General features: G+C 43.2%; 1 protein-coding gene across 1 annotated transcript; it reads right to left on the reverse strand.

The window, feature by feature from the left end:
* Positions 1-508: 508 nt before the first annotated feature.
* Positions 509-23,534, reverse strand: mios (missing oocyte, meiosis regulator, homolog (Drosophila)). The gene is made up of 13 exons (XM_061820372.1): positions 23,464-23,534; positions 21,343-21,386; positions 19,732-20,980; positions 17,410-17,899; positions 15,724-15,822; positions 14,421-14,675; positions 10,556-10,725; positions 8,261-8,326; positions 8,008-8,166; positions 5,651-5,803; positions 4,484-4,688; positions 4,263-4,392; positions 509-4,164 (listed from the first exon to the last, which is right to left on the reverse strand). The coding sequence occupies exons 3-13, from the start codon at positions 20,548-20,550 to the stop codon at positions 4,074-4,076; spliced, it is 2,637 nt and encodes an 878-aa protein (XP_061676356.1). The 5' UTR covers positions 20,551-20,980; positions 21,343-21,386; positions 23,464-23,534; the 3' UTR covers positions 509-4,073.
* Between the last annotated feature and the right edge of the window lie 308 nt (positions 23,535-23,842).

The following is a 23,842-nucleotide window of genomic DNA, read 5'->3' on the forward strand; positions in this document are numbered from 1 at the left end:
GATTGGTGCGAGTTTATCTATCCGTCGCCCTCGTAAACCAATCCCGCCCCGTGCAGGACTCGAGTTGTAATCATGAGGGAATTTGTGTTGTTGTTCTTGATGGCGACGGTGGAAAACTAAAGACTTCATTTTTAATTCAAATTAGTTCACCATCGCCACCCAAGTCGATCGCGGAGGCGTGTGAGGCTATAAATACAAAGATTGTTCATTTCACACTTTTCTGCCTAAATTGATTACTTCGGTGAAAAAAACTATTCGTGTCTTGGATTGCATTTTAAGTCACAAATACGTCGAAATATGAAAATATCGTACCTTCTGGACTTTACAAACTACAGTTTGGAGCATTTAAATGAATTTTTAGTGACTTTTTTCCCCCTTGTTGCCTGATGAGGCCATTTTTTGGGTCATCCAATACAGTCTTAAATGTAAATATTGCAACCCCCCCACCCCACCCCCCCCGAAGAACCAGAAATGGAAAAACCATGGCAAAAATCTAGTTTCCTCTTATTAGTTATAACAGTCCAGTTTTATTAATTTCATTCACGTCTGAGTGTTTACAGTTTCTATCCACAATCATGTTGCGTTTGCTTTTTCTTTGGTCTCGGGCTGTACCACGTGTCAAAACCCTCATGTGCAAAAGTTTAACAACATTTGATCCGAGATAAGACACTCACACGTCACGTGTCTAAATTTATTTAAAAGACAAAGTCTAATAAATGAAGGCTGTGACATTCGAATTGGTGTTCGTTGGGCATTCGCCAGTTTGCCAGCACCCCCGGTAAAGGCCACACAGTCATATAAAACCTCAGAGATCTGCATGGCCATGACTAAAGGGATTCATCCAGTTCTGGCCTGCTTTGGGGTCGGTATCAGGGAAGGGAAAGGGGGGTGGGGGGTGGGGGGAATACGGTCCACAATGCCCGAGCAGACGGCGTCCGTCCTCGGACCGATGATGCATAGTTTCGGGGGGCAATGCGGGCACTGGAGAGAGCGTGAAAGAAAGAGAGGATGGAGGGTTGTGTTTTTCACTCAATGGGCAGCTGAGCTTCTGTATTAAGAGGCGGAGGGAGGGGGGAGCAAGAAGGGGGCAATTTTCTTGTCAGAGTGCCGAGCAGCTGCTGTTTTCCCGCAAGATTCTTTTCACGGGAGCGCGAGCCTTGGAGTGGGTCGCTCAATGCGGGCGGGGACCCCCTCCCGCCCTCCGCCCTACATCCCTCCCTTGAAAATGTTCAAAATACCAAAAGAAGTGAAAGTGGGGCTTCACCTGGGGGTACCCGTCCTTCAGTGCCAACAATAATCACTTTTAAGAAGATCCTTTTGGGGGGGGGGGGGGGGGGGGGCAAAAAAAAAAAAAGTTGCTCATGGAAGCAGATTGTGGACAAGGGACAGGAGGCAGGGTACACCCTGGACTGGTTGCACATGGAGACAAGCAGCTGCACTCACAATCACACCTAGGGGCAATTTCGAGTGTCCAATTAATGTTATATCTTTTTGGGATTTGGGAGGAAACTGGAGTGCCCGGAGAAAACCCACACAGGCACGGGGATAAAATACAAACTCCACACAGGCGGGTCCGGGATTGAACCCGGGATCTCAGAACTGTGAGGCACAACACTTTCCAGCTGATCCACCGAACCGCCTTCTTGCAATATCTTAAAATAATTTTCTAGATACGGGAATTGAAAATTCTAGTACAGATGTGAGGAAGAACCATGGAAGTTGATACTTTTATGGGCCACATAAATCAACGTGGCAGGCCTGATTTGTCCCCCGGGCCGTTATGTTTGACACACGTGCTTTAAAGGCAAAACACAATGGGCTTTTTTTTGTGGCTCAATGTAAACTGTGTTTTCGTGGCAAAAAAGTAAAATGTCCGGAGCCTTTTTGTGATCAAATAACATATTGTGTTGAAATGGCAAAGTATTGGATCTTACAAAGCTCTAAGACTTAATGGGCAAAAGGTAGGGGGCAATTTAGCAAACAATGACTGTCTTATGAATACGTTTTTTTTTTTTTTTTTAACCATACTAGTGCCAATATCGATCTGCTAGTAGCACCTACGATCTTTCAAAAATGACAAACGCTCAAAGAAAATGCTTGATAGCCATTTAAGGTCCATGAACTAGTTAGTATTTGTCCTCATTAGTAGAACATTTTTGGCATACGAGGACAACTCATGAACGAAAACTACACAGTAGTTTAAAACAACGACTCGTGACATTACAGAATTCAACTAGTGAAATTCTAGCGCTTCACCAAATCTACCTGTACTAGTAGCCCAAGTGACAACTAGTAGGATTTTCCCTCACAGACTAAAGGTTGTCCTAGTCATGAGCACAAAGACCATACTAGCATATGAATCAAATAATTTTCCATAAAAAGCATTTATTTGATGTCCTTGATATTCGTTTTAAGGTCCATGTACTTGTACACGCTCTTACTTACAGTTTTACTAAGGAAGTCAGGAAAGTAGACTTGGGTAAATACTTTTAACCTCACAACTGGCCAGGAAATATTAATACCTTGGATTACAAATTACCATAAAAAAAAGTTTGCAACTAAACCATACTAGTAAACTACTGTGCACCATTAGTAACAGTAGTAGGCCTAGCTAGCAGGCATACTGTATGCCGAACACAAGTACCTTCCAGGACTAGTAGTTTTGCTTCACTTCTAACGTTATTGACGTTCCTATGAATATTCTCATTCATGCACGTCATTTCATTCTCAGGACATTGAACGAACCGCAAATGGACTCGTCTGGCTGCCTGAGAAGATCGTTCGTCTCTAATCCCAGCATGCATCATCAAATTCATGCAACAAGGCTATGTAGGAAAGCACTAGCGTAATGGTTGGAAAACAATTTGGGTATGAAAGATATCCAATAAAAGCTAAAAAGGCTTCTGATAGTTTACCAGTAAAGTTTAACTGTTGACTAGTTGGCCAAAAGAGGCACTAGTAGAGGGGGACAAAAAAACATTACTATGAAGACAGTAATTTTGAAAGTGAGCTAAATTGTCATACTAGTGAGGACAAAGGCTGAACTAGTACCCTACATGGACCCAAATAAGGACATCAAGGATATTGGATAAATGCTGACGTTTTCTATAGATTTCTGGTACGGTTCAAATGTGAACTATCCATCCATCGATCCATTTTCTTTTGCCGCTTATCCTCACGAGGGTCACGGGGAGTGCTGGAGCCTATCCCGGCAGTGAAAGGGCAGGAGGCGGGCTACACCTTGAACTGGTCGCCAGCTAATCCCAGGGCACATCGAGACAAACAAGCCGCACTGACAATCACACCTAGGGGCAATTTTGAGTGTCTGATTAATGTTGCATGTTTTTGGGATGTGGGAGGAAACCGGAGTGCCCGGAGAAAAACCCACGCAGGCACGGGGAGAACATGCAAACTCCACACGTGGTGAACTAGTACTGGGAAAATGTTTCTAGTAGGAGTTGTCCTACTAGTGTGTCCCAGTCGTTCTACTAGAGCTCTGAATTGTCCAATTCGGAAGGACAAAGAGCGAACGAATACATGGACCTTCAAGTGGATATTACGGATATCGAAAAAAAATTCTCAAACCGCTTGCCATAGTTTACTAGTAAGGTCTAACTACGTAGTAGTTTGCCAAAAATAGCATATGTAGTGGGGGGAAATCATTAGTAATAAGATTCAGACTAATTCATTCTACTTGTTTGCTGAATTGTGCTACTAGTGAGGACAAAGTGATCTAGTACATTGACTTTAAGATGGATATCCAGGATATTAAATAAGCGTTCAAACAGCTTTCCTCAACTTCCCAAACTTCCTTGCATTCCTTCCAAACAATGCTCTGATGAGGTATGACGGACTTGAAGATCCTTTGATTAAATAGAACGATGTAACAAAAAAGGAAAAGAAAAAAAAAAAGTTTGGCACCTATGATCACATTGTTTTCCAGTTCTTTACTGGACTTGCGCGACACTCATTTCACGCTTGTTCATTCTCCTGAGAGGTCGACCTTGCCAGTTATTTTACTGAGTTTTCCCTTCTTGGTAGCGGACGTGCGTGCCCGAGGGGTGGGTCGTGTTCTAGCTGCTGTCCGAGGGTGCCAGGTTGCCCGTAGTGTCCAGCTGCATGCATTTACACGTGCACGCCGACACGGGGCACTCCGTGTGGTCCCTGCAACAGGTAAAACAGTGGTTTAGTGGAAAAACACTGTGGCCCGCGTGCGGCCCGGTGGTTGGGGGACCACAGATATTAAAGTGCTGTCGATTTACCTGAACCAGCTCAGCATGTGTCCGGCGTGGCCACCGTGCCGACAGTTGTGACACCAGGTGAACCAGTTGTTGAACTGAGCCAGTTTATTCTCTCTTGTCAGGTCGACCTTGTCGTCGGACTTTCCTGTCCCTGCCAAAAAAAACAAACGCACGGGCAACAGAGTCAACAACGACGACGTGACCGCCACCGGCGCCCGACGAAGTGTCTCCGTGGTGGTCACCGGCGCAGCTGGACACGGGCGTCCCCATGTTCATGAGGCATAGGGCGCAGCGCGGCAGGGGCTTGCGGCATCCCGGGCAGCTGGTCACCTTGGACTTGGTGGGCGAGCCGCTCACGCCGTACTGGCTGAAGCCGCGGCCCTGGTGGGGCATGGCGGAGCAGCTGTACGAGATGGACTTGCCACAGAAGTTGCAGCTAACGAACACCTGCGGATGGGGGAATAAAGGTCGCCCTGATAAGGTGAAAGGTGGAAATGCGGCGGTGCCGGCCAGCTGGCGAAGGTTTTTTCGCTCCAAGGGCAGATAAGGGGGAGATAATGGAGCAATAATCCCAACAGCCACAAAGCTGCCACTGCCGTAAAGCGACGTTATGACGGACGACAACGCGGTTTCTCGTAAAAGCTACAACAGCCATGAAAGCCCGTCGTGTTTATTGTGCATTACATAACCGATTAAATCAGAGGGTGTCATCTTTATCGAGACAAAAAGATGCACTGCTTCGAGACAACAGGAGAGTGAAAGTTGAGAGCCACATGATAATATTCTTTTTAATGATCGATGAAATAGCACGACTTTAATCAGACTCACCGTGTGCACGCGTCATAGAAAAACTCAACCCAACTTGAAAAAAGTTCTAGAAATATGGGAGATATGTAGATTTGTCAATAAAAACAAGTCAATTTCACAAAAAATAAGATTTTAAAGTATTGTATTACTAGAATAAAGATGTATAGTTTTATTAAACAATCATCTGGAAAAAAGATTTTATAAGAAAAAGAATATCACATTAGAATATTACCAGACTAAAGTTGTTTTGTTTAAAAAAAAAAATAATCAAATGAATCTTGTTGCAAAAATCTCCCACAAAAATCTAAACGCCAAATGAATTTTTTTGTCTTTTGAGAAATACATTACAATATCCCAACAATATTGGAAAAAAAATATTTTTACGATATTGAAGTCAAAAGCTAACATGCTAAACATATTTTAAGAAGTGAATTTCAGAATTCGTACCGACGTCATGGCACTTATTGTTACTGCAAGTTTAGACATGGCCGGTAAGGTCGATAAATATTTTATGATGGCGACAATTCACACCGCTGCCTCATTTCGCCTGGGGGGTCGACCAGCATGATAGACAGGATGGTGTTGTACTTTGAGGCTTTTACCTGGGCCAGAGGTTTGGAGCTGGGATCTAATTTGCCTCGATGGATGTCAAACTCGGCCCGCTTGTGCCAGAATCTCCACGCGTCCAGCAGATTGCGGTAGTTCTCGATCCAGCACTGAACCCTGGGGTCCTTCAGCACCTCACCTGGGGAACCCTAAGAAACAACATTGTGCCATTAAAGCAATATTGGTCAGCATAAAACGTCATTCTATGCTATGAAAATACGGCAAAAAATAGGTTTGCATTGTAAACATTATTTTGACAGTTAAAACAATTTGTTGAGAAAAAATGGGGCAAAAAAAGGCTGTTATTTTGCCACTGTTGTTTTTAAACAGTTGATATTCTGTCAGGTGAACATTACATTTGTTCACAAAGAATAAAAATTAGGTCATGAAACAATATTTTGCCTCTAAAATATTATTTGTGCAGGTAAAAGCTATATTATCCTATATAAAAAAAACACTAGATTTAGATTTAAAAAGCTATACTTTGCCACTGAGAGATTTAAAAAGTTCAAACAAGTTTACAGTTGATATATTTGTTCACAAAAAGGCTACACAACCATTCAGTATATTTGGCCTAAAATTTCATTATTTTCCCATTACCAACATATGCCTGATATCACGCGATGAAGCTGTTGTGGACAAAAAGAATGGAAAAAAGTTTCAGAAAATATTATAACAGGCCACAAAAACTTTTATCTTTAACCTTAACCCATTCATGGGCAGGGTGGCAATTTTTTGCCTTGTTGAGATAAAAGTCTCCTAACAGGCCAATCAAGGAAATAACACTTCTTTTTCGTTTACGGTTAAGTTATATGATAACTCTACTCATTTATAATCTCATCCCAAAAATGGGACGCTGCCCGCGAGAGGGTACCTGGATTTTCTTGGTAGATCGGCCCAAAAACCAGAATCAGATTAAAAAAAACGTAAATATTTTGATATACTGAAGGATATAATGCGTGAAAATCATGACGTCCCGAAAATGGGACGCACCCACGAATGGGTTAAAATGTCAGATTTTGCCCTCTAAACTCAATATTTAGTCATAAATAAGCCATTATTACACCACGGAAACATTGAGTTTTCCGACACACTTCAATATTTTGTCATTATCCATTCAACCGTAACCTAAAAAAAGTACAAATCCCACAGAGCGACTCCACAACAGTGTCCCAAAACTTCTGCACATGTAACACACACACGGTGTACTTGAACAAAACATTCTTTTTTTAACTTGTGCACCCATCCCACGGGTGGAATGTGTGCGCTTGTGTGACCTTCCTGCACTAACAACCCATTCAAATAAGTCATCATCACCAGGCAGACATGGCGATAATCACTTTATGACCCAAAAGCATATGAACCTATTAATGTTGCCAAGGGTTGCAGTGGAAAAACAGCAACAGTCTAATTGTGTTTGATTTTATTTACCGTATAACTATTTCAGTAGTACATTATTACTTACTTGAGTATGGTAGTAAACAGGGTTGCAGAGGGGTGTTAATTTTCTGGTGAAATTCCATGGGAAGATGGGGATTCTTTTCTAAACATTCCGAATAGTAAAACCCTCCATGGGAAATTTGTGAGAATTAATTGAGAGTTGACGTTATCAGCCTGCAGTCAAAAATATTAGCAGTCATCATTAGTAGACCACAATATATTTAAAGGTCAAGTGTCATCCCTATAAAACATTCTAAAATAGATATTGTAAAAAAAATTCATATGTAACACTATTTACTATACAAAAAAAAAATATGAGCAGAGAGCGCGTCATCCATGCAAAAAGTTGCGGAAACGTCAGTCGACATCCAAGCGGTCGCCATATTGGCTGCATCTTCTGTCTGTGACGTCACCCCGGGCATTCACCATTGAAAACACGCGGTGGCCCTTACTGTGGGACACGCCCCTTCAGACACGGAAGGTCTTTTCGAAGAGAACATTTCACAACCGAGTGAAGTGTCCGGGGCAATTTCACCCTATTGTTTCAAGCCAAATTTAGATGATATGCGGATCACGGCCAAACCGCCTCCCTGTCCGATCCACCTTCACAGCGGTGATAAACACCGCTGCCCGGGAGCGACAAAGAAAAACAGCATGGGACCATACCGGCTGCCGTTTTTTCATTAATAAAATATTAAAATCATGCATTTCATGACAGTGGACTTTTAAGTTGCCAATGATGAGGCAACCTTCAAGTTTGTAATTTCCTGGTTTATTCCGTTAATTCATATAAATTGCAATTTAGAAAATGCTTGTAATTTTGCATCCCGAAAAAGTAGAACCCATGATTAAAAGTCGTTCATTCTTAGTCTACCTTTCGTTCATTTGAAGGTCTGTTTCAGTACTGTAGTACCTTGAGCATGCAGAAGCTAGCCGTCTGGACGTCTCCGGTCCGGTCCACGTAGCTCTCCATCAGGTCCACGCCATCCTTGGTCAGACCCGTCAGCAGGATGCCCTCCAGGTTTCCCGCCTCCTTCATCTCGCTGGTCAACTTGTCAACGTACCGAGGAAGCTGCAAGCCCCACCCCCCAAAACATTTAAAAAAAAACTGAAATAAAAGAGCAGTGTTGCAGAACAACATGAACTTTGGTGTTGCTGAATGTTACCTGAGCATCGTTGAGGAACATGGAAGCAAAAGCAACGCGGTCACGCACCGCGATGCTGCTTTCATACTGAAAGGGAAAACAAATCGTTCATCAGTTTTACTTCCTGCCTGTGACACGTGTGACAACAATCTCCCGTTATCTTAGTTATGTCCTGTGAATGAGATTCGCTGGTAAGACAGAAGAACCCAACACGTGCATAAAAGAGGAATTTCTTGAACTGCAGGAATTTCTGGCAAGAAAAGGCGCCGTCCAAGAAGCGACAACAACCAAGATGTAGAGTTCCTGCAGTATTCAGACATATAGAATGCACAAGAATTTATGACAAAAGATGGCTGCTTTCAATGAGGGACACCAAGTTCCCGTAATATTCTGTGGGCTAAGGAATAAAGAGGCAAGTCGAAGGAATTTCTAGCAAATACTGGAAGTGTTCTACATACAACAATCGCCTGTATTTTCCATGTGTCTGGCCAGTGGGGCCAAGACGAAAAAGGGAAAATCATACATGCTGCAGGATTACTGTGAAATAACGTAATTTCTCGTGTATATTGCACCCTGAAGTATAATGCGTACCCTTAAAATTGACCTAAAAAAAATCTGGAAAAACCCTTCTACCAATGTACAATGCTACCCATATGCTCAGAATATTAGGAATGATCCGTATTTACATTTTGTTGGGTTTGTACTTGTATTGTTTTTCAAAAAACTGTCCGTACAACAATCATTCATAATAATGTGCACATGCTGATGTAGCGGTAATATAATCTCGGGACAGGCCACGCTTGTCCTGGTACCTGTATTTGTCAGAACAGAATCCCTCAACCAACTAAAATAAATGCTCAACATGGCACGACATTGTATTAATACTGTTAACACATATTTCAGTCTTAAAATATAAACTCTGTGTTTATTAAACACTGCATTAAATATTTGTGCATCGTGCAGTTTATCCACTACATTACACATCTTTGACCAAGCCTTCCAAAGAAGCATTATGACTCATCTCCAATCCGAAAAAGACCCATAGTAGCTTTATTTGGTGCATCGCTGTGGAACTCAACATTAATGACATGAAATATGTTTTTAATCCCTGGAGTTTGGGTTGCGCAGCGCAACCCCTCCCCCTCCATTCGGCTCTAATCCGTAGGATCTTTCACTATGGCTTCCGGTGGCTATCAAAACAATGTGAGCTCAAACTACATAGAAACGAGCGTAATGGGCAAATTTTTAAAAAAGCCAGCATTTCAATTGTGTCCCCATGACGCTCGTATTACATAGTTTGAGCTCACGTTGTTTTGATACCCACCTGAAGCCAATGAGGCGAGCTATCGTTGTTTCGGACTGCGGCGCAACTTCCGGGTTGCCGGCATCATCGGCACCAGTGATGACACATTTCTCTTAAAAACAGCTGCACAACTAGCCGTTGTAGTTGAAATTTTTTTGTCGTAGTTTAAGTTCAACTCATGGGCAGTCACTTCTGATCTTTGGTGCAGTAGCAACAAGCATGCTACGCTAAAAAAATTGTGAAATGCAAGCTACCGGAGGAGCTCAGAGAGCTCAGGTTGGGGAGGGGGAGGGAGCCATTACCGTAATACATATAAATGTGTAACATAAGACATCGACTATCATATGGAAATATATATGTATACCTTTTTTACCACGCTATGTACTTGTATACGACTATACAATGTGATTGTATTTTTTATTTTTCATCCATACCTAAATATAATGCGCTCTGTTAACTTGAAAATATTTTGGGAAAATGTGTGCATTATTTTCAAGAAATTACTGTATCTGCTGTGGTGTACATGGCACAAATATCTTGTGTCTGGACTATGGTGTAAGGTGCCTCCCATATTCTTCATGTCTGGGATATGGATTTCAAGACAGAAGAGGTCAAAGGAGACGCTAAAGGGTCAACAGAAATGTCAGCGTACTGGCTGTGTCCTACATGCGACAAATCCTGAAGAGCCTTTGTGCTTGTGTTCAAGTCTCCGTGTTTAAAGTTTATCAGGAGCCCCAGTAAACTTGTAAGCCACATAGCAGTAAATAAAAGTTCAGACTAGATGTTCTGCAGCGGTATAATCTTGTTTAAACCGATCGAGACAGCTAAACAAATTGAACAGCAGCCGGAATACAAACTTTCAGTTTGCCACCGACATTAATTTGAACTCCACGCACTTATCGATGTAGCACAGGGGAAAAAAAAAAAAAAAAAAGAACGGTACAAATTAAAGAAGGACATTCCTTTCCTACCGACTTACGATAAAGTTAGAAGTTATAATTCGATTTAGATACCAGCACGCCGTCGTAGGCTCCGGGCTCGCTGGTGAGGAACGCGAACATGACGCAGAGGTAGGGGTTGTTGAGCTGCAGCCTCAGCGAGCTGCACATCTCCCGCCACAGCGAAGCCTTCTCCTCCGTGTATCCCGATAGCGCCATGGCCACCACGTTGAGATTCAGGTCGCCTGAGATGGGGGAGGGAGATTACAACAGTAATTGCTACTATTACTATTCGCAGAGACCAAAACCCGTGATTTTCTCAGTGTAGCAATCAGACAAAATCTCGATTGCGCGATCCTCTTCGAAGGACCCTTGGAAATGGACTTTGAATGGTTCTTCTCAGGCATGGATTCTTGAGACTTTTTGTGGGTCTACCCATGATAGACACACCTGACAAATTTCCTGTTGCCGAGTGAAATCATTTTGGGGATTGAATTCTCTTTAAATTTCAGGATTTGGTACAAAGGCGGCAAATTGGGTCTTTGCGGGTTTATTTCCACATAGATTCTAGGCGGAACATGTCCTACTCCAACATTATTGGCTCCGGGACACACGGCGACGCACTATGATTGGTTGTTGGATCCCTCCTCTTCTCAAAAGACTATAATCATCTAACCCTAACCTTAACACCTCCTAAACAGACTTCAATCCCAATCCTATCCCTAAACCTAACAATAGGAAATGTCTTTGTTTTTCTTTTGTACAAATATGACACCCGTTTGGAACGGTCACGTCGTCACACCTGCGTAGCCTGCCCCTTCCGCGGGAGGCGTCTCACCTGGAAACTATGTGGGAATCCTAAAAAAGCATCTTGCGAAGCGCCCCTGGAAATGACTACTTCCTATGTTTTTTCAGGCACAACTTCTTGAACCATTTTTTATCAGTCTACTCGTGATAGACATGCCTCCCAAATCTTATACTGATAAGTAAAACGAGCTTTTGGGGCTGAATATTTTCTTTATTATTATTCCAGGGTCAACAAGTTCATCTTTGAAAGATCACCGGAAATGGTCAAATTTACCCCAAAATGCCCGCTTCAAAGCAAGACAGCAGACTTTCTGTGCCTTTTCGGGCATGTCTTGAGACTTTTCTGCGGGTGTACTCCAGATAGACATGCTGAGCAAATTTCACATTTATAAGTGAAACCAGCTTTGGGGGGCCTGAATTTTACCCCCGAAAAGCTCCACTTTGATATAGCGTTGACGCACTGTATGTTCTCCAGCGATGTAAGAATGATGCATTTGAGAGGGACCGTTAACAGGTCTTATCTAATGAAGCAGGCTGCTGGCTGCGCTCAGGAAACTGTCATAAGCGCACGCGGCAGAAAAAAAACATCTGACCTACATGGACGGAATGTCTGTGAGTCAAGAGCAGCGACGGCGAGCGCGCATTTTTCATTAGAGCTCAGCATGCGGCCAGGAGGAGTTGTTGTTGTTGTGTTGCTACGTTTGACACATTCCTCGGGCACTTCATCTCATTTTTCACTTCATTTTGATTATTTACGGTTATTTATGGCAGCGCATCCCCGAGCCAATCCACTTCACATTCCTGCATTGACAAGAACATGGAGAGGGGATGGTGGGGGGTGAAGGGGGGGGGGGGACCACTTGCCCAATTTCCTTTTAAAACAGCAGGATATTGCAATACAATTGCTTCATGTTAGCCCACAAAATAATGCATTTATTTATAGACTCTGGTTTCAAATGCAGCCACAAAGACAGACACCAGTACTTAGTCCTCTCCAAAATTATTGGAACGGCAAAGTCAATTCTTTCGTTTTCTTTATACTGCATACATTCGGGTTTGTGATCAAAAGATGAAAACGAGACCGAAGTTCTGAATTCCAGCATTTGTTTCATAGTATCCATCCATCCAGCCACCCATTTTCTTTGCGGCTTATCCTCACAAGGGTCGCAGGGAGTGCTGGAGCCTATCCCAGCAGGAGCCGGGGTACACCCTGAACTGGTTGCCAGCCAATCGCAGGGCACATCGAGACAAACAGCCGAACTCACAATCACACCTAGGGGCAATTTAGAGTGTCCAATTAATGTTGCATGTTTTTGGAATGTGGGAGGACCCCTGGTTTACCAAACCACTGCTCTAACCACTGAGCTATAGGGTCTCCAGGAGGAAACCGGAGTCCCCAGAGGAAACCCACGCAGGCACGGGGAGAACATGCAATCTCCGCAAAGGCGGGTCCGGGATCAAACCCGGGACCTCAGAACTGTGAGGCCAACGCTTTACCAGCTGATCCACCATGCCGTGTTTCATAGTATTTACATCTAAATGTGTTACACAATTCAGGAAAACCACCTTTTGCTTGAACCCACACACTTTTCAAGTGAGCACAAGTATTCGAACAGGCATTATGAACCTATCATAAACTGAATAAAATGTAATAGTTGGTGGCATAACCCTGACTTGAAATAACTCTATCAAGCCTGCGGCCAAATGACTTCAGCAGACTGGTGGATTCTAGATTTGAAATACTTTTCCAAGCCTTTACCGCAGCTTCTTTCAGTTCTTGTTTGTTTCTGGGTCTTCTCTTCAGGAGGTAAAATGCATGCTCTATTGGGTTAAGGTCTGGTGAGCGAGTTGGCCTGTTGAATGTTACGAACCCAGCGGATGTGTTTGGGGCGTTTCATATGGTGTGATTATGTAGAAAGTCAATACAGTTCACCCGGATAGATGTGAATCCGTGTGCGGCGGTGCGAATGACATGGCGCGGATGATGCGGAAATTCACAAATTCACCTCCTTCAACTGAATGCTCAAAGCTGGGACAGCTGAACTTTTCCGAGAAGTAATGTTGTCGGCGTCTCGCAGAGTGCTACGTAGCATAAGACTTTCCATCCCCCTGCCCCCCCCCCCCCACGGGAAGCTTCTCCCGATGAGTTTGGATCAATTTTTCTGTAGATTAGTAGACGATATGGTTTTGTAGACTTCATAACGGTGGTGCTACAACATCAATGTAGTCTAGCGAGCCTGTTCTGGACGAAGTCATGCAAGCACAATGCATGACATTACCTCCCCCACGCACCTCAGTTGAGCTTGTCAGTTTCGGATCATAAGCAGATCCTTTCATGCTCCACACTTTAGCCTTTCCGTCGCTTTGGTAGAAGTTAATCTTGGTCTCGTCAGTCCATAAAACTTTGGTCCAAAACTCTGATGGCTCATCTCTGCACTTCTTTGCAAAATCCAATCTGGCCTTCTCTATTTATTTTTTTAAATATCACAACAATAAAGGGATATTTTCTGTGATTAGAAGTTTTGTTCTTTTTTTATAAAATTCACATTTACACGTGCAAATGTTAACTTAAAAGTTATTTGTGTACTGAATTGAATAGAGAATCGAATTGCTCAGACACTGAATCAAATCATATTGAATTGTTCCACCTATAAAAGATATCTTGTTTTAATCATATCTCTACACCCGCATCTAGATATGAAACAAATCCGCCTCGTGCCAGAGAGTCCCAAAGCTAGTAATGTAATTAAGTAAACCACTCCCAAGCACCAGTAATCACACTATCATGGCGGCATTGAACCGTCATAGCAATGTTTAAAAGTTTGGATGAACTTTAAAACTTTTCAAAGTGTTTTACACTTACGTACAAAGCTTTGGGAATGTACAGGGTATTTTTGAGCCCAAAAAAAGTGCTTAAATTAACAAATGAACCACTTTAATGGACGACTCCGTCCTCTTTCCACTGTACAACAGAAAACTTTTTTTTCCTAAAGTCCAAGTTTTTTCAGGAAATAAGCCAGAAAAAGTTCTACTAAGTTCTACTTCTCTAAACTGAGAGCATTTTTATGGGATTTTCTGTGCATTTTTGCACTTAACACAAAGCATAAACGCTAATGTATCAAGGCTTCCTCACCCTTCTCAGCCATGGCTCCCCTGTTGAGGATCTGTATGGCTCTGCGGATGTCCAAGTTGAAGAGCGCCACGGCCGCGGCCCGCTCCCACTCACGCTCCGTTTCCAGCGAGCGCAGGAAGGGCTCCACGTCCGCGTCGGACGCCCGGCCCATCCACCCGCAGAGGCGCAGCGCCAGGGCGCGCTCCTCGCTGTGGTAGCGGGTCGCCTCCGTCTGCCGCTCCGAGCCGCTCCAGCATCTGCGGCTCTCCGTAGTGCCTGGTGGTACCCAAGGACCCCACGATGATCGTCCACAGTAAACCCGATTCATCAATGGGGATACATTCCAGATCCAACCGTGACATGTGAAACATGTGAACATTTAAATACATTTACACATTTAATAGTATATTCCTTAGCACTTGCTTTCACTCTCCCTCACACGGTTCGCCAAATAAGATTCAACGTGTGCTTGCTTCAATCTTTATTGGAAAAGTGATGAGTATTAAAGAAGGGCGCTAAATTGCGTGTTCATGTTAATAGACTGTGTGTGGCGTTGGTGGGGATGTTACGCATGATCGACTGAGACTGGGATCTGCATGTCTTTATGTTCTGTCACAATTTTTCTTTGGGACATTTCAAAAGAGCGTTCCTCTCGCCTTCTCAAATTTTGACTGCGCTACTCTGGGACTGTTTTGCATGCTCTTTTTACGCTTTTTCAAGATGAAAAATCAGCCAGCGCAATGCGTCTCAAGCTTATTAATCACAGTATAAGGAAAAATGAATCTATTTCCACATACTGTAATTCCCGGCCTACAGAGCGCACCTGGTTGTAAGCCTCACCCAGTACATTTGTAAAGGAAGTACCATTTGTTACGTACATAGGCCACAGCCATGTAAAAGCTGCAAGTGCCCACATTGAAACCCACATTGAAACACGAGATATTTACAAAACACGGTACACAGAGTTTAAGGCTAGCACCGCCACGCTAATGCTGACGCTGCCGGTTGAAAAAAAAAAGGTAAATATCACTGAGAGACGGCAGTAACACGCTAGCGCAGCGCTAACAGGTACGGACCGGTAAAAGTCACTTCCTCGACACATATATTCGGTCTCACTCTTACCTTTTCCGCTTAAGTGGCCGTTAAAAAAAAATGCACAAATTAGCCGTATCACCGCGTAAATCGCAGGGTTGAAAGCGTGTGAAAAAAGTCGCTGTTATAGGCCGGAAATTACAGTAGTCCTCCACAACACGTGAAATGAACTCTCAATACTCATGTAGCTCAAGGTACTGCAGTACTGCGATCTGAATGTTCAGTTTCTTACCTGAGCTGGTCTTGACGATGTTCTTGATACCAGAGTAGATGACAGCCTGCTTGTTCCCCTGCAGCTTCAGCTCCGTGTCCTCAGTACACTGCTTCATATGTGAGCCGTACATAGGAATCTTCGTCTCATACTGCAATTTTTGGTCTACCGGTACCACAACTTCAGACTGGACCACAGGAAGGAACTCACAAATTATGTTCAAATTCACTCAACAAAAACGATATCTAGTTTTTGAAAAACATATTTTTTCATGAGATCCTATTTGTCCTATTCTGATTTTTTTTGCACCTTGCTCTGCTCAATATTAAACGCCATCAAACACATAAAAATAAAGATAATACAACATAAAATCCAATTTTTAAATTATGAAAAAGTGTAGTGAACCTAACCTGTGTGAAAAAGTACATTTAAAAGTTTATGTTAATAATAAAATAACAGTTAATGTACATTTTAAAGTGTATTGATGATTGAACTTTATAATCAAAGTATCTTTAATAATGGTATTTTGTTTACAACAAATTAACCAATTATCTAATTTTTGAAAATGTTTCATGTGCAGTATAAGTAAAAGGTTATTTTGCTTAAATTATTCATTTTGTCATTTAATACAACCCAATGACCAAAGTATCCAAAGAAAATAAAATTATTTTAAATCAGCCATGTAAAACTCATTTTTGCCGCGGGCCACATTGTAGTTACAGTTTCCCTCAAAGGGCCGCTATGAATGTGAAACCATAAAAATCTTTCACATCATATATACAGATGAAATTTATGAGCTCATTTTTCACAAATCAAGTGTAATTGGTTTTTGAACTATTGCTGCTGTTTGGGCACAGAATATTGCTTGCAATATCAGTGTTATCATTTATGGTATGACGATTTGAAACTTTCGTACAGATTTTTTTGTAAAAATCATGGAAGTTGATTCTCATAATTTTCCTCTGCGGTCCACATAAAATCATGCGGTGGGCCAGATTTGGCCCCCGGGCCTTGAGTTTGACATCTGTGATTTAAATAATTGAAATAATTAAAACATTGCAATAAATAAATAAAAATTGATAAATGTAGAGCTCTGGAAGAAATTGACACCTTCTTTCTCTGCTTTTAAAATGCAAAATGGACACATTTGATTTATTCTATGACAATAATTTAACATTTTTTAGAACAAAAGAGATCAAGCTAATCATTTTAGATGTATTCCCTTTAGGGTGACCTATATACTGTTCAACTCAAAGAAATAAAAACACAAGTATCATAACTGGAGATTGAGGTGTGCTTGTGAAATAAAACGTGACTACAAAAATCCCAGGAAAAGCCTACAAGAACTCGTGAACTTTATTTGGGTTTACATCAGAACCAATTTTAAGTGCGAGGGCCGGCAGCGAATGAGTTAAATAGTGGCAGCTATGTGCTAACTCCCATTTATCATCACTGAATGCAACTGGTTAATTTGGAACCGCTCCATCTCCAGTTATGAGTGTTCACACTTGTGCAACGAACTTATCTTTGTTGTTTATTTTTACTACCCCCCTTGCAAAGGTTATGCCGGTTATACTCGGTCACATTAACGGCGGAAAAACTTTTGAAATGTTTGATCTTGGTCTCATTATTTTTATATTGCAAAAACCTGGCATTTTAACAGAGTTGTGTAGAGTTTTTATCTAGGACAATACAAAAAAAGGATATAGAAGAGGTCAAACCACAGAGACTTGAGCCGGGAATCGTTGCCCCCCGCCAGCAGGTGGTTCCTCCACAACTGGACTGTGTCATGTCCGTACCTGGACAGCGCCCTCTGCCTCATCTTGGTGGCGATGTCCTTCTCCAAGAGCCCCTGGGCGCCCGCAGGGCCGTCCTCGGCGCACTCGTACAGGTGGCGTCCGCAGGCCCACATGAGCGAAGTGTTAGAGCTCCACGCCAGCGAGATGCGCTCGAAGACGGTGAAGTCGGTCATGGCGCGGTTGGCGGCCGACACCACCACCATGCGGTTCTGCCTGGACGGGTGCCAGGCGAAGGTGCCGATCAGGCCGTCGCAAGGCTGCACGCTGCGCTCGATGATGGTGGGCTCCGTCTCGTCTCCGATGGGCGTTGGCGTGTGCTGCATGTCGTACAGACGGATGATGTTGCTGTCGCGCGTCAGGGTCGCCAGCAAGCCCGTCCGGGTTGGGCACCACGCTACCTGACAAAGGGTCATCGAAACAGCAATATTAGGTATTGGCAATTCTAAAAAAATCTGAATCAAACTTTCTCTAAACAGACGGGTGATGTTTACGCCATCATTTTCTGTCTCCTTACAAAGTCCTGACGTCTGTTCTCAAAAGTAGTGACCATTGAGGCATTTTGACACCAGACAAGTGAATGATCCTGGTGAGGTGGCTGTGGAGTTTTTGACCAACTTACTCAATAGAATACTAGCGGGAGAGGAGGTGTTAGAAGAATGGAGGAAAAGTGTGCTTGTCCCCATTTTTAAGAACAAAGTCGATGTTCAGAACTGTGGAAACTACAGAGGAATAAAGATGATGAGCCACGTGATGAAGTTATGGGAAAGAGTAGTGGAGGCTTGACTCAGGACGGAACTAAGTATATGTGAGCAACAGTATGGTTTTATGCCCAGAAAGAGTACCACAGATGCATTATTTGCCTTGAGGATGCTTGTGGAAAAGTAGAGAGAAGGTCAGAAGGAGCTACATTATATCTTTGTAGACCTAGAGAAAGCCTATGACAGAGTACCAAGAGAGGAACTGTGGTACTGCTTGCACAAGTCTGGTGTGGTGGAGAAATATGTTAGAATAGTACAGGACATGTGTGAGGGCAGCAGAACAGCGGTGAGATGTGCCGTAGGTGTGTCAGAAGAATTTCAGGTGGAGGTGGGACTGCATCAGGGATCCGCCCTGAGCCCCTTCCTGTTTGCGGTAGTAATGGATAGATGAGGTTAGACTGGAATCCCCTTGGACTATGATGTTGGCAGATGATATTGTGATCTGCAGTGAAAGCATGGAGCAGGCGGAGGAACAATTAGAAAGATAGAGGCAGACACTGGAATGGAGAGGACTGAAGATTAGCCGAAGTAAAACAGAATATATGTAGAGGGGGAAGAGTGAAACTCCACGGAGAAGAGATGGCGAGGGTGGACGACTTCAAATAGTTCGGGTCAACAATACAGCGGAATGGAAGGTGCAGTAGGGAAGTGAAGAAACGGGTCCAAGCGGGGTGGAATAGTTGGCGGAAGGTGTCTGGTGTTCAATGCGACAGAAGAGTCTCCGCTAGGATGAAGGGCAAAGTCTATAAAACAGTGGTGAGGCTGTCCATGATGTACAGATTAGAGACGGTGGCACTGACAACAGGAAGCAGAACTTGAGGTAGCAGAAATGAAGATGTTGAGGTTCTCGCTCGGAGTGACCAGGTCGGATAGGATTAGAAATGAGCTCATTAGAGGGACAGCCAAAGTTGGATGTTTTGGAGACAAGATTCGAGAGAGCAGACTTCGATGGTTTGGACATGTTCAGAGGCGAGAGAGTGAGTATATTGGTGGAACGGTGCTGAGGATGGAGCTCCCAGGCAAAAGAGCGAGAGGAAGACCAAAGAGAAGGTTTATGGATGTGGTGAGGGAGGACATGAGGGCAGTTGGGGTTAGAGAGGAAGATGCAGGAGATAGGCTAAGATGGCAAAAGATGACACGCTGTGGCGACCCCTAACGGGACAAGGCGAAAGGAAAAGAAGTCACTTATTTCTCTTTGTTTAGGAAAAATATTTACAGTAAAATTTTATTTGCCAATTAAAAAAAATTTGATTAACTTTAAAGAAATACACTATTTTAAAAAAGGCATGTTAGCGTCACTGGAGACAACATTTCCTTTGATGGTCACCCAATTGCATGTTGAATTAGATGTAGATATGGAGTATCTTGCATCGGCATTGTCGGGTCGAAATACAAAGTCGTCTTTGATGTTTACAAAAACACGTCTGCTAAGTTCGCTGAAGTCGACATCACGTTTAACTTATTTTTCCTACCTTTGTCAGAGGCTTGGGCTGCTCTGTGAGGGTCAGCACGGGCTTCTCAAACTTCCTCAGGTCCCAAATAGCCACCTGGCCCTCAAAGAAGGAGGCAACGCGGTCAGGGAAATGGGGGTCCACCGTGACCCCCTGGATAGCTTTAGTGTTGACGAAGGTCTTCTGGCTGGTGTTCCTCAGGTCAAAAATGGCCAGGTTGCGGTGCATGCCGGCTAAGAGGAGCTTAGGATCCCGGAGGAGCCAGCAGAGGGACAGACAGGCATCGTTCTGGCCCAGGTCGTACAACGGCTTGGTCACCACGGAGCTCGGGTCCAAGTCGGAGGAGGAGAGGCGGATCTTCTCGGCAGAGACACTGGCCTCCGGGGAGAACTTGCTACTGATGTCCCAGATGAGAACCGAGAAGTCGGCCCGGTGTTTATCCAAGCCGGCCGCCAGCAGGTTGCTGTCCACCGGGTTCCATGCCAGAGTGTTGCACTGGCGGGCGTGCTTGGGCACAAACTCTTTGCCCACCAACTCCTTGCATGCCGAGTTGTGGCTCTGACCCAGGCTGGTGAGTACCACCCTACCGTTGGCCTGGCCCACGGCGAGCAGGCACTCGGGCTCCTGCTTGGGATACCAGGCTACGCACTTCATGTAGGGCGTGTCCGAGTTGATGGCCAGCAAAGTGGCGGCCGTCTCTCCGGAGAGGGGCAGGGTACCGGCCTTGAGCTCAGTGCCCCCCGCCGGACCGATACGGTACAGGCCCAGTTCAGAGTCGCAGATGACGTAGCGGTCCGGGTGGTGCGGAGACCACAGGATGTCCGGTTTAGAGCCACTCATGATTACTGGTTTGTAGAAGATCCTCGAGTGGATCTGCTTCAGGGACTAAACCTCACTCAGACAATCACAGAATTTATCTAAAGTGGTGCCCTGAGAAAAAAGTGACCCTACTTACGGGTTTTTTGAGATACTAGCCAACATCCGGCTCTGGCTTGAAAGCAAAAACTGTATGGTAGCAGTGACTCAACTCACGTCCCAAAAACCAGCAGTTTGGCAGGTGGAATGAGAAAATTGCAGTTATTCACAACCAACTTCCGCGATGGGGTAAACAGAATGAAGCACTTCCTTCCAGTTCAGGTCACAAAGCACATGGAGGCATATAAAATGTCAATATTGTTTGTTGTTTTACACAAGATGTCCTCAACAGCTTCCAAAGATGAGGATATCCAATCTCCATCACATTTGCAGGGTGACATCGAAAACTTCTGTCCTGAAAATGGACAAATATGTTATGCTGTATGCTTAATCAAATATATACAGTAAAGTCTCGGTTCTCGAACGTCCCTGTTCTTCAACAAATTGGTTTTCGAATGAAAACTTAGAGAATTTTTTGCTTCTGCTTTCGAACAAAAATCTGTATTATGATTAAATACCAGATACTGTGACCTCAAAGTAATAGTGCAAATGTTGTACCTCTATTTATAAATTTATAGAAATATCAACCTCTGTCATATTTGTACAAGCTAACGATAACTATCTCATCACAGTACTGTAGTTTGCAAAATGCATCAAGGCATCACCATGTACATTCTTTATCAGTAATCACTGATCACACAAAGGAAGTCCACCAACCTGTTTTCCCGCTTGGTCATGTGACGTTCAGCTAAAGGCCCATTCTTCAAAAAACAAAAACAAAAAAAACACTTCAATCTCTTTTTTTGCCACGACCAAGTGAAGTTTCCTGTCAGACTAAACATACAAGAAAGAATGGAGGACACTTTGTGAATTTAAAAACAAGAAAATAGCGTCCGCTAGCTTAACAGACTTGTTTTCGACTGATGTCGAAACGCGGGCGCCATCTTGGTTTGGTGAATTCACGTAAACACATGTGACTAAGCTGGGGTCATTTCAGAAAGGCGTATGAATGGAGTCGCACTGCTATGTTATCGGTTGCTCAAACGGGCGTTGTCAAGCGTCTTTCTTTCGACTGCCAGCTGCGATCAAGAACCAGTGCGAGAAAAGGGAGCAACCAAACGGCGACAACTGTGGCCGTCTCGTATTAGCAGAGCCGATCTAGCAGCCAAGCACAATACTCGTACGTGACTGCAATGCATGTCTCCAAAATCTGTATTTTCTGCTTTATTATAATGAATTTGCAAAAACGAGTTACCGCACCGCTAGCTGGTTCGTGAGTTGAGTTAAAAATGTAGCCGTGGAAGTAGAAAAAGTTCCGGGCACCACTTGGGACTCTTCTCGGTCAAACCTCTCTCTCTCCCTTTCGGTAACAAAAACGAAAATAATAACGTACACCTCTTTCGTTGGTATAATCAACATAATTTAAAACAACGCTGACTATAATCACGCGGTACACTAACCTTAGCAGTGTGGAGACACAGGTTGCTTACAACGGATACGGCCGCATGACGAACCCAGCCATTGATGAATTGGTTGTAGGCCTCCAGACCTTTTTAATGCTTTAGATGGTCCACGGTATAAGCGCTTGTCGAAAAGAGGAGATAGTGGACGATATCTGTATAGGTTACCGACACCCACATTTATGTGCTCCCTTTGTGTTTCTCCAAGGCATATGGGTCGATATTGTCAATCACTTCTTGTCATAAAAGTTTCTTGAAACAACATCTTAATGAGCACCGATCACTTTCCAATGTCTTTTTAGCCGTCATGCATCACTTTTAACAGTCGTACGGAGATTTGTGTAACTCCGGTCTGTATGCAAAAGCATTAGAGTGAACGGGGCGTCAGTACAGTGAACCCATCCAACGTGGCCAGGTGCCCCGGATGTAGTCACGTGGTCCAAAACAGTCTATAGTACTTCAAGTAGTAAAAGTAGCTTAATGCTTACATACGCATATAACGGTTAATGCTACACACACACAGGTTAACAATTGGCCTCTACGTGGTGGTATTACAAATAGTTAAAAATAGTACACTACAATAATTGGTGTTGTTTTTGCAGGCTGGAACGGATTGATAATATTTGCATATATTTATTAACTTCCACTTATCCATTACGAGCACCGCTGTATTCAGTATAATGTCAGATTTTCTGATCTATTTATATGCCGCTAATCAAGCACCACAAAGTCTCCCTTCACTGCTATGCAGACAGGATACACGATTACTGATTACCTTCGACTGAAACCGGAGGACCCGCCAAGCCAAGCTGCAGTAAAAGAATAATGTTCTGACATCAGCTGCTGGGTGGCAATTTTTATGACATTGCCATTAAAAATTGATGAAAAATTTTAAAGGGGGAAAAAAAGAAATGAGGGGCACAAAAACGGCAAGCAAAGAGTCCAGAATTTAATCTGACACTACTAGATAATGCAAGTTAATCACGATTGTTTATGTTTCTCTTATCTTTTAGAAAGTGAGTTTGTTGAGATTGCTAAAAGCATGTGACACTTAAGGGTCAATTTTAATGTAAGCATTAACAGAGACTCTTCAAAAAAGACAATAAGCAAACCCCAACCCAATAGTTTTGAGGCGAATTTGCCAACGCAAACGTTTAAGAATACTTACGATTTAGATTTCAGGTAACATGCTAACTCCACGAAGCTAATGCTAAAAAAAAAAGCGAGTGAAGGACGAGTTGAGAACGTGAGCTTTTTCGTCGGTCCCATAAACCGAGCAATGCACGACTTTAATATCAACATGCTGTATTGATGAGCTCATTTTAATTTTGCACTAGAATGTTATACTAATTCAGTGAGTAAGTAAAATTTAACATACACATGCTGGGCGGCGAAAACTTTGGGCTTCACGATGCTTGTTGTGTGCAACACAAAAATAGAAACGTCGAGGAAATAATAGTCATTTAAATGTTCCGTTTAGGATGAGTATTAAAGGACGACGCAATTTTGCAAAATCAAATCACTTTTCAAGTTTATTAATATAAATCATATGCAAAATAAATATATATATATATTTATATATATTAATTATTTTATAAATGTATTATATATTATATATGTGTGGAACACAAAAACACGTCCGACGGGCATCCGGGGAGGTTTGGCCACCAGAGGCCGCTGTTGTCTAATGATGTCGTTTACAGACGCAGATTATGGGGGGGTGGGGTTCATTTTTTTAAAAGCACTATTTAAAAGTA

This window comes from Syngnathoides biaculeatus, chromosome 5 (genome assembly GCF_019802595.1).
Source record: "Syngnathoides biaculeatus isolate LvHL_M chromosome 5, ASM1980259v1, whole genome shotgun sequence".
Lineage (NCBI taxonomy): Eukaryota > Metazoa > Chordata > Actinopteri > Syngnathiformes > Syngnathidae > Syngnathoides > Syngnathoides biaculeatus.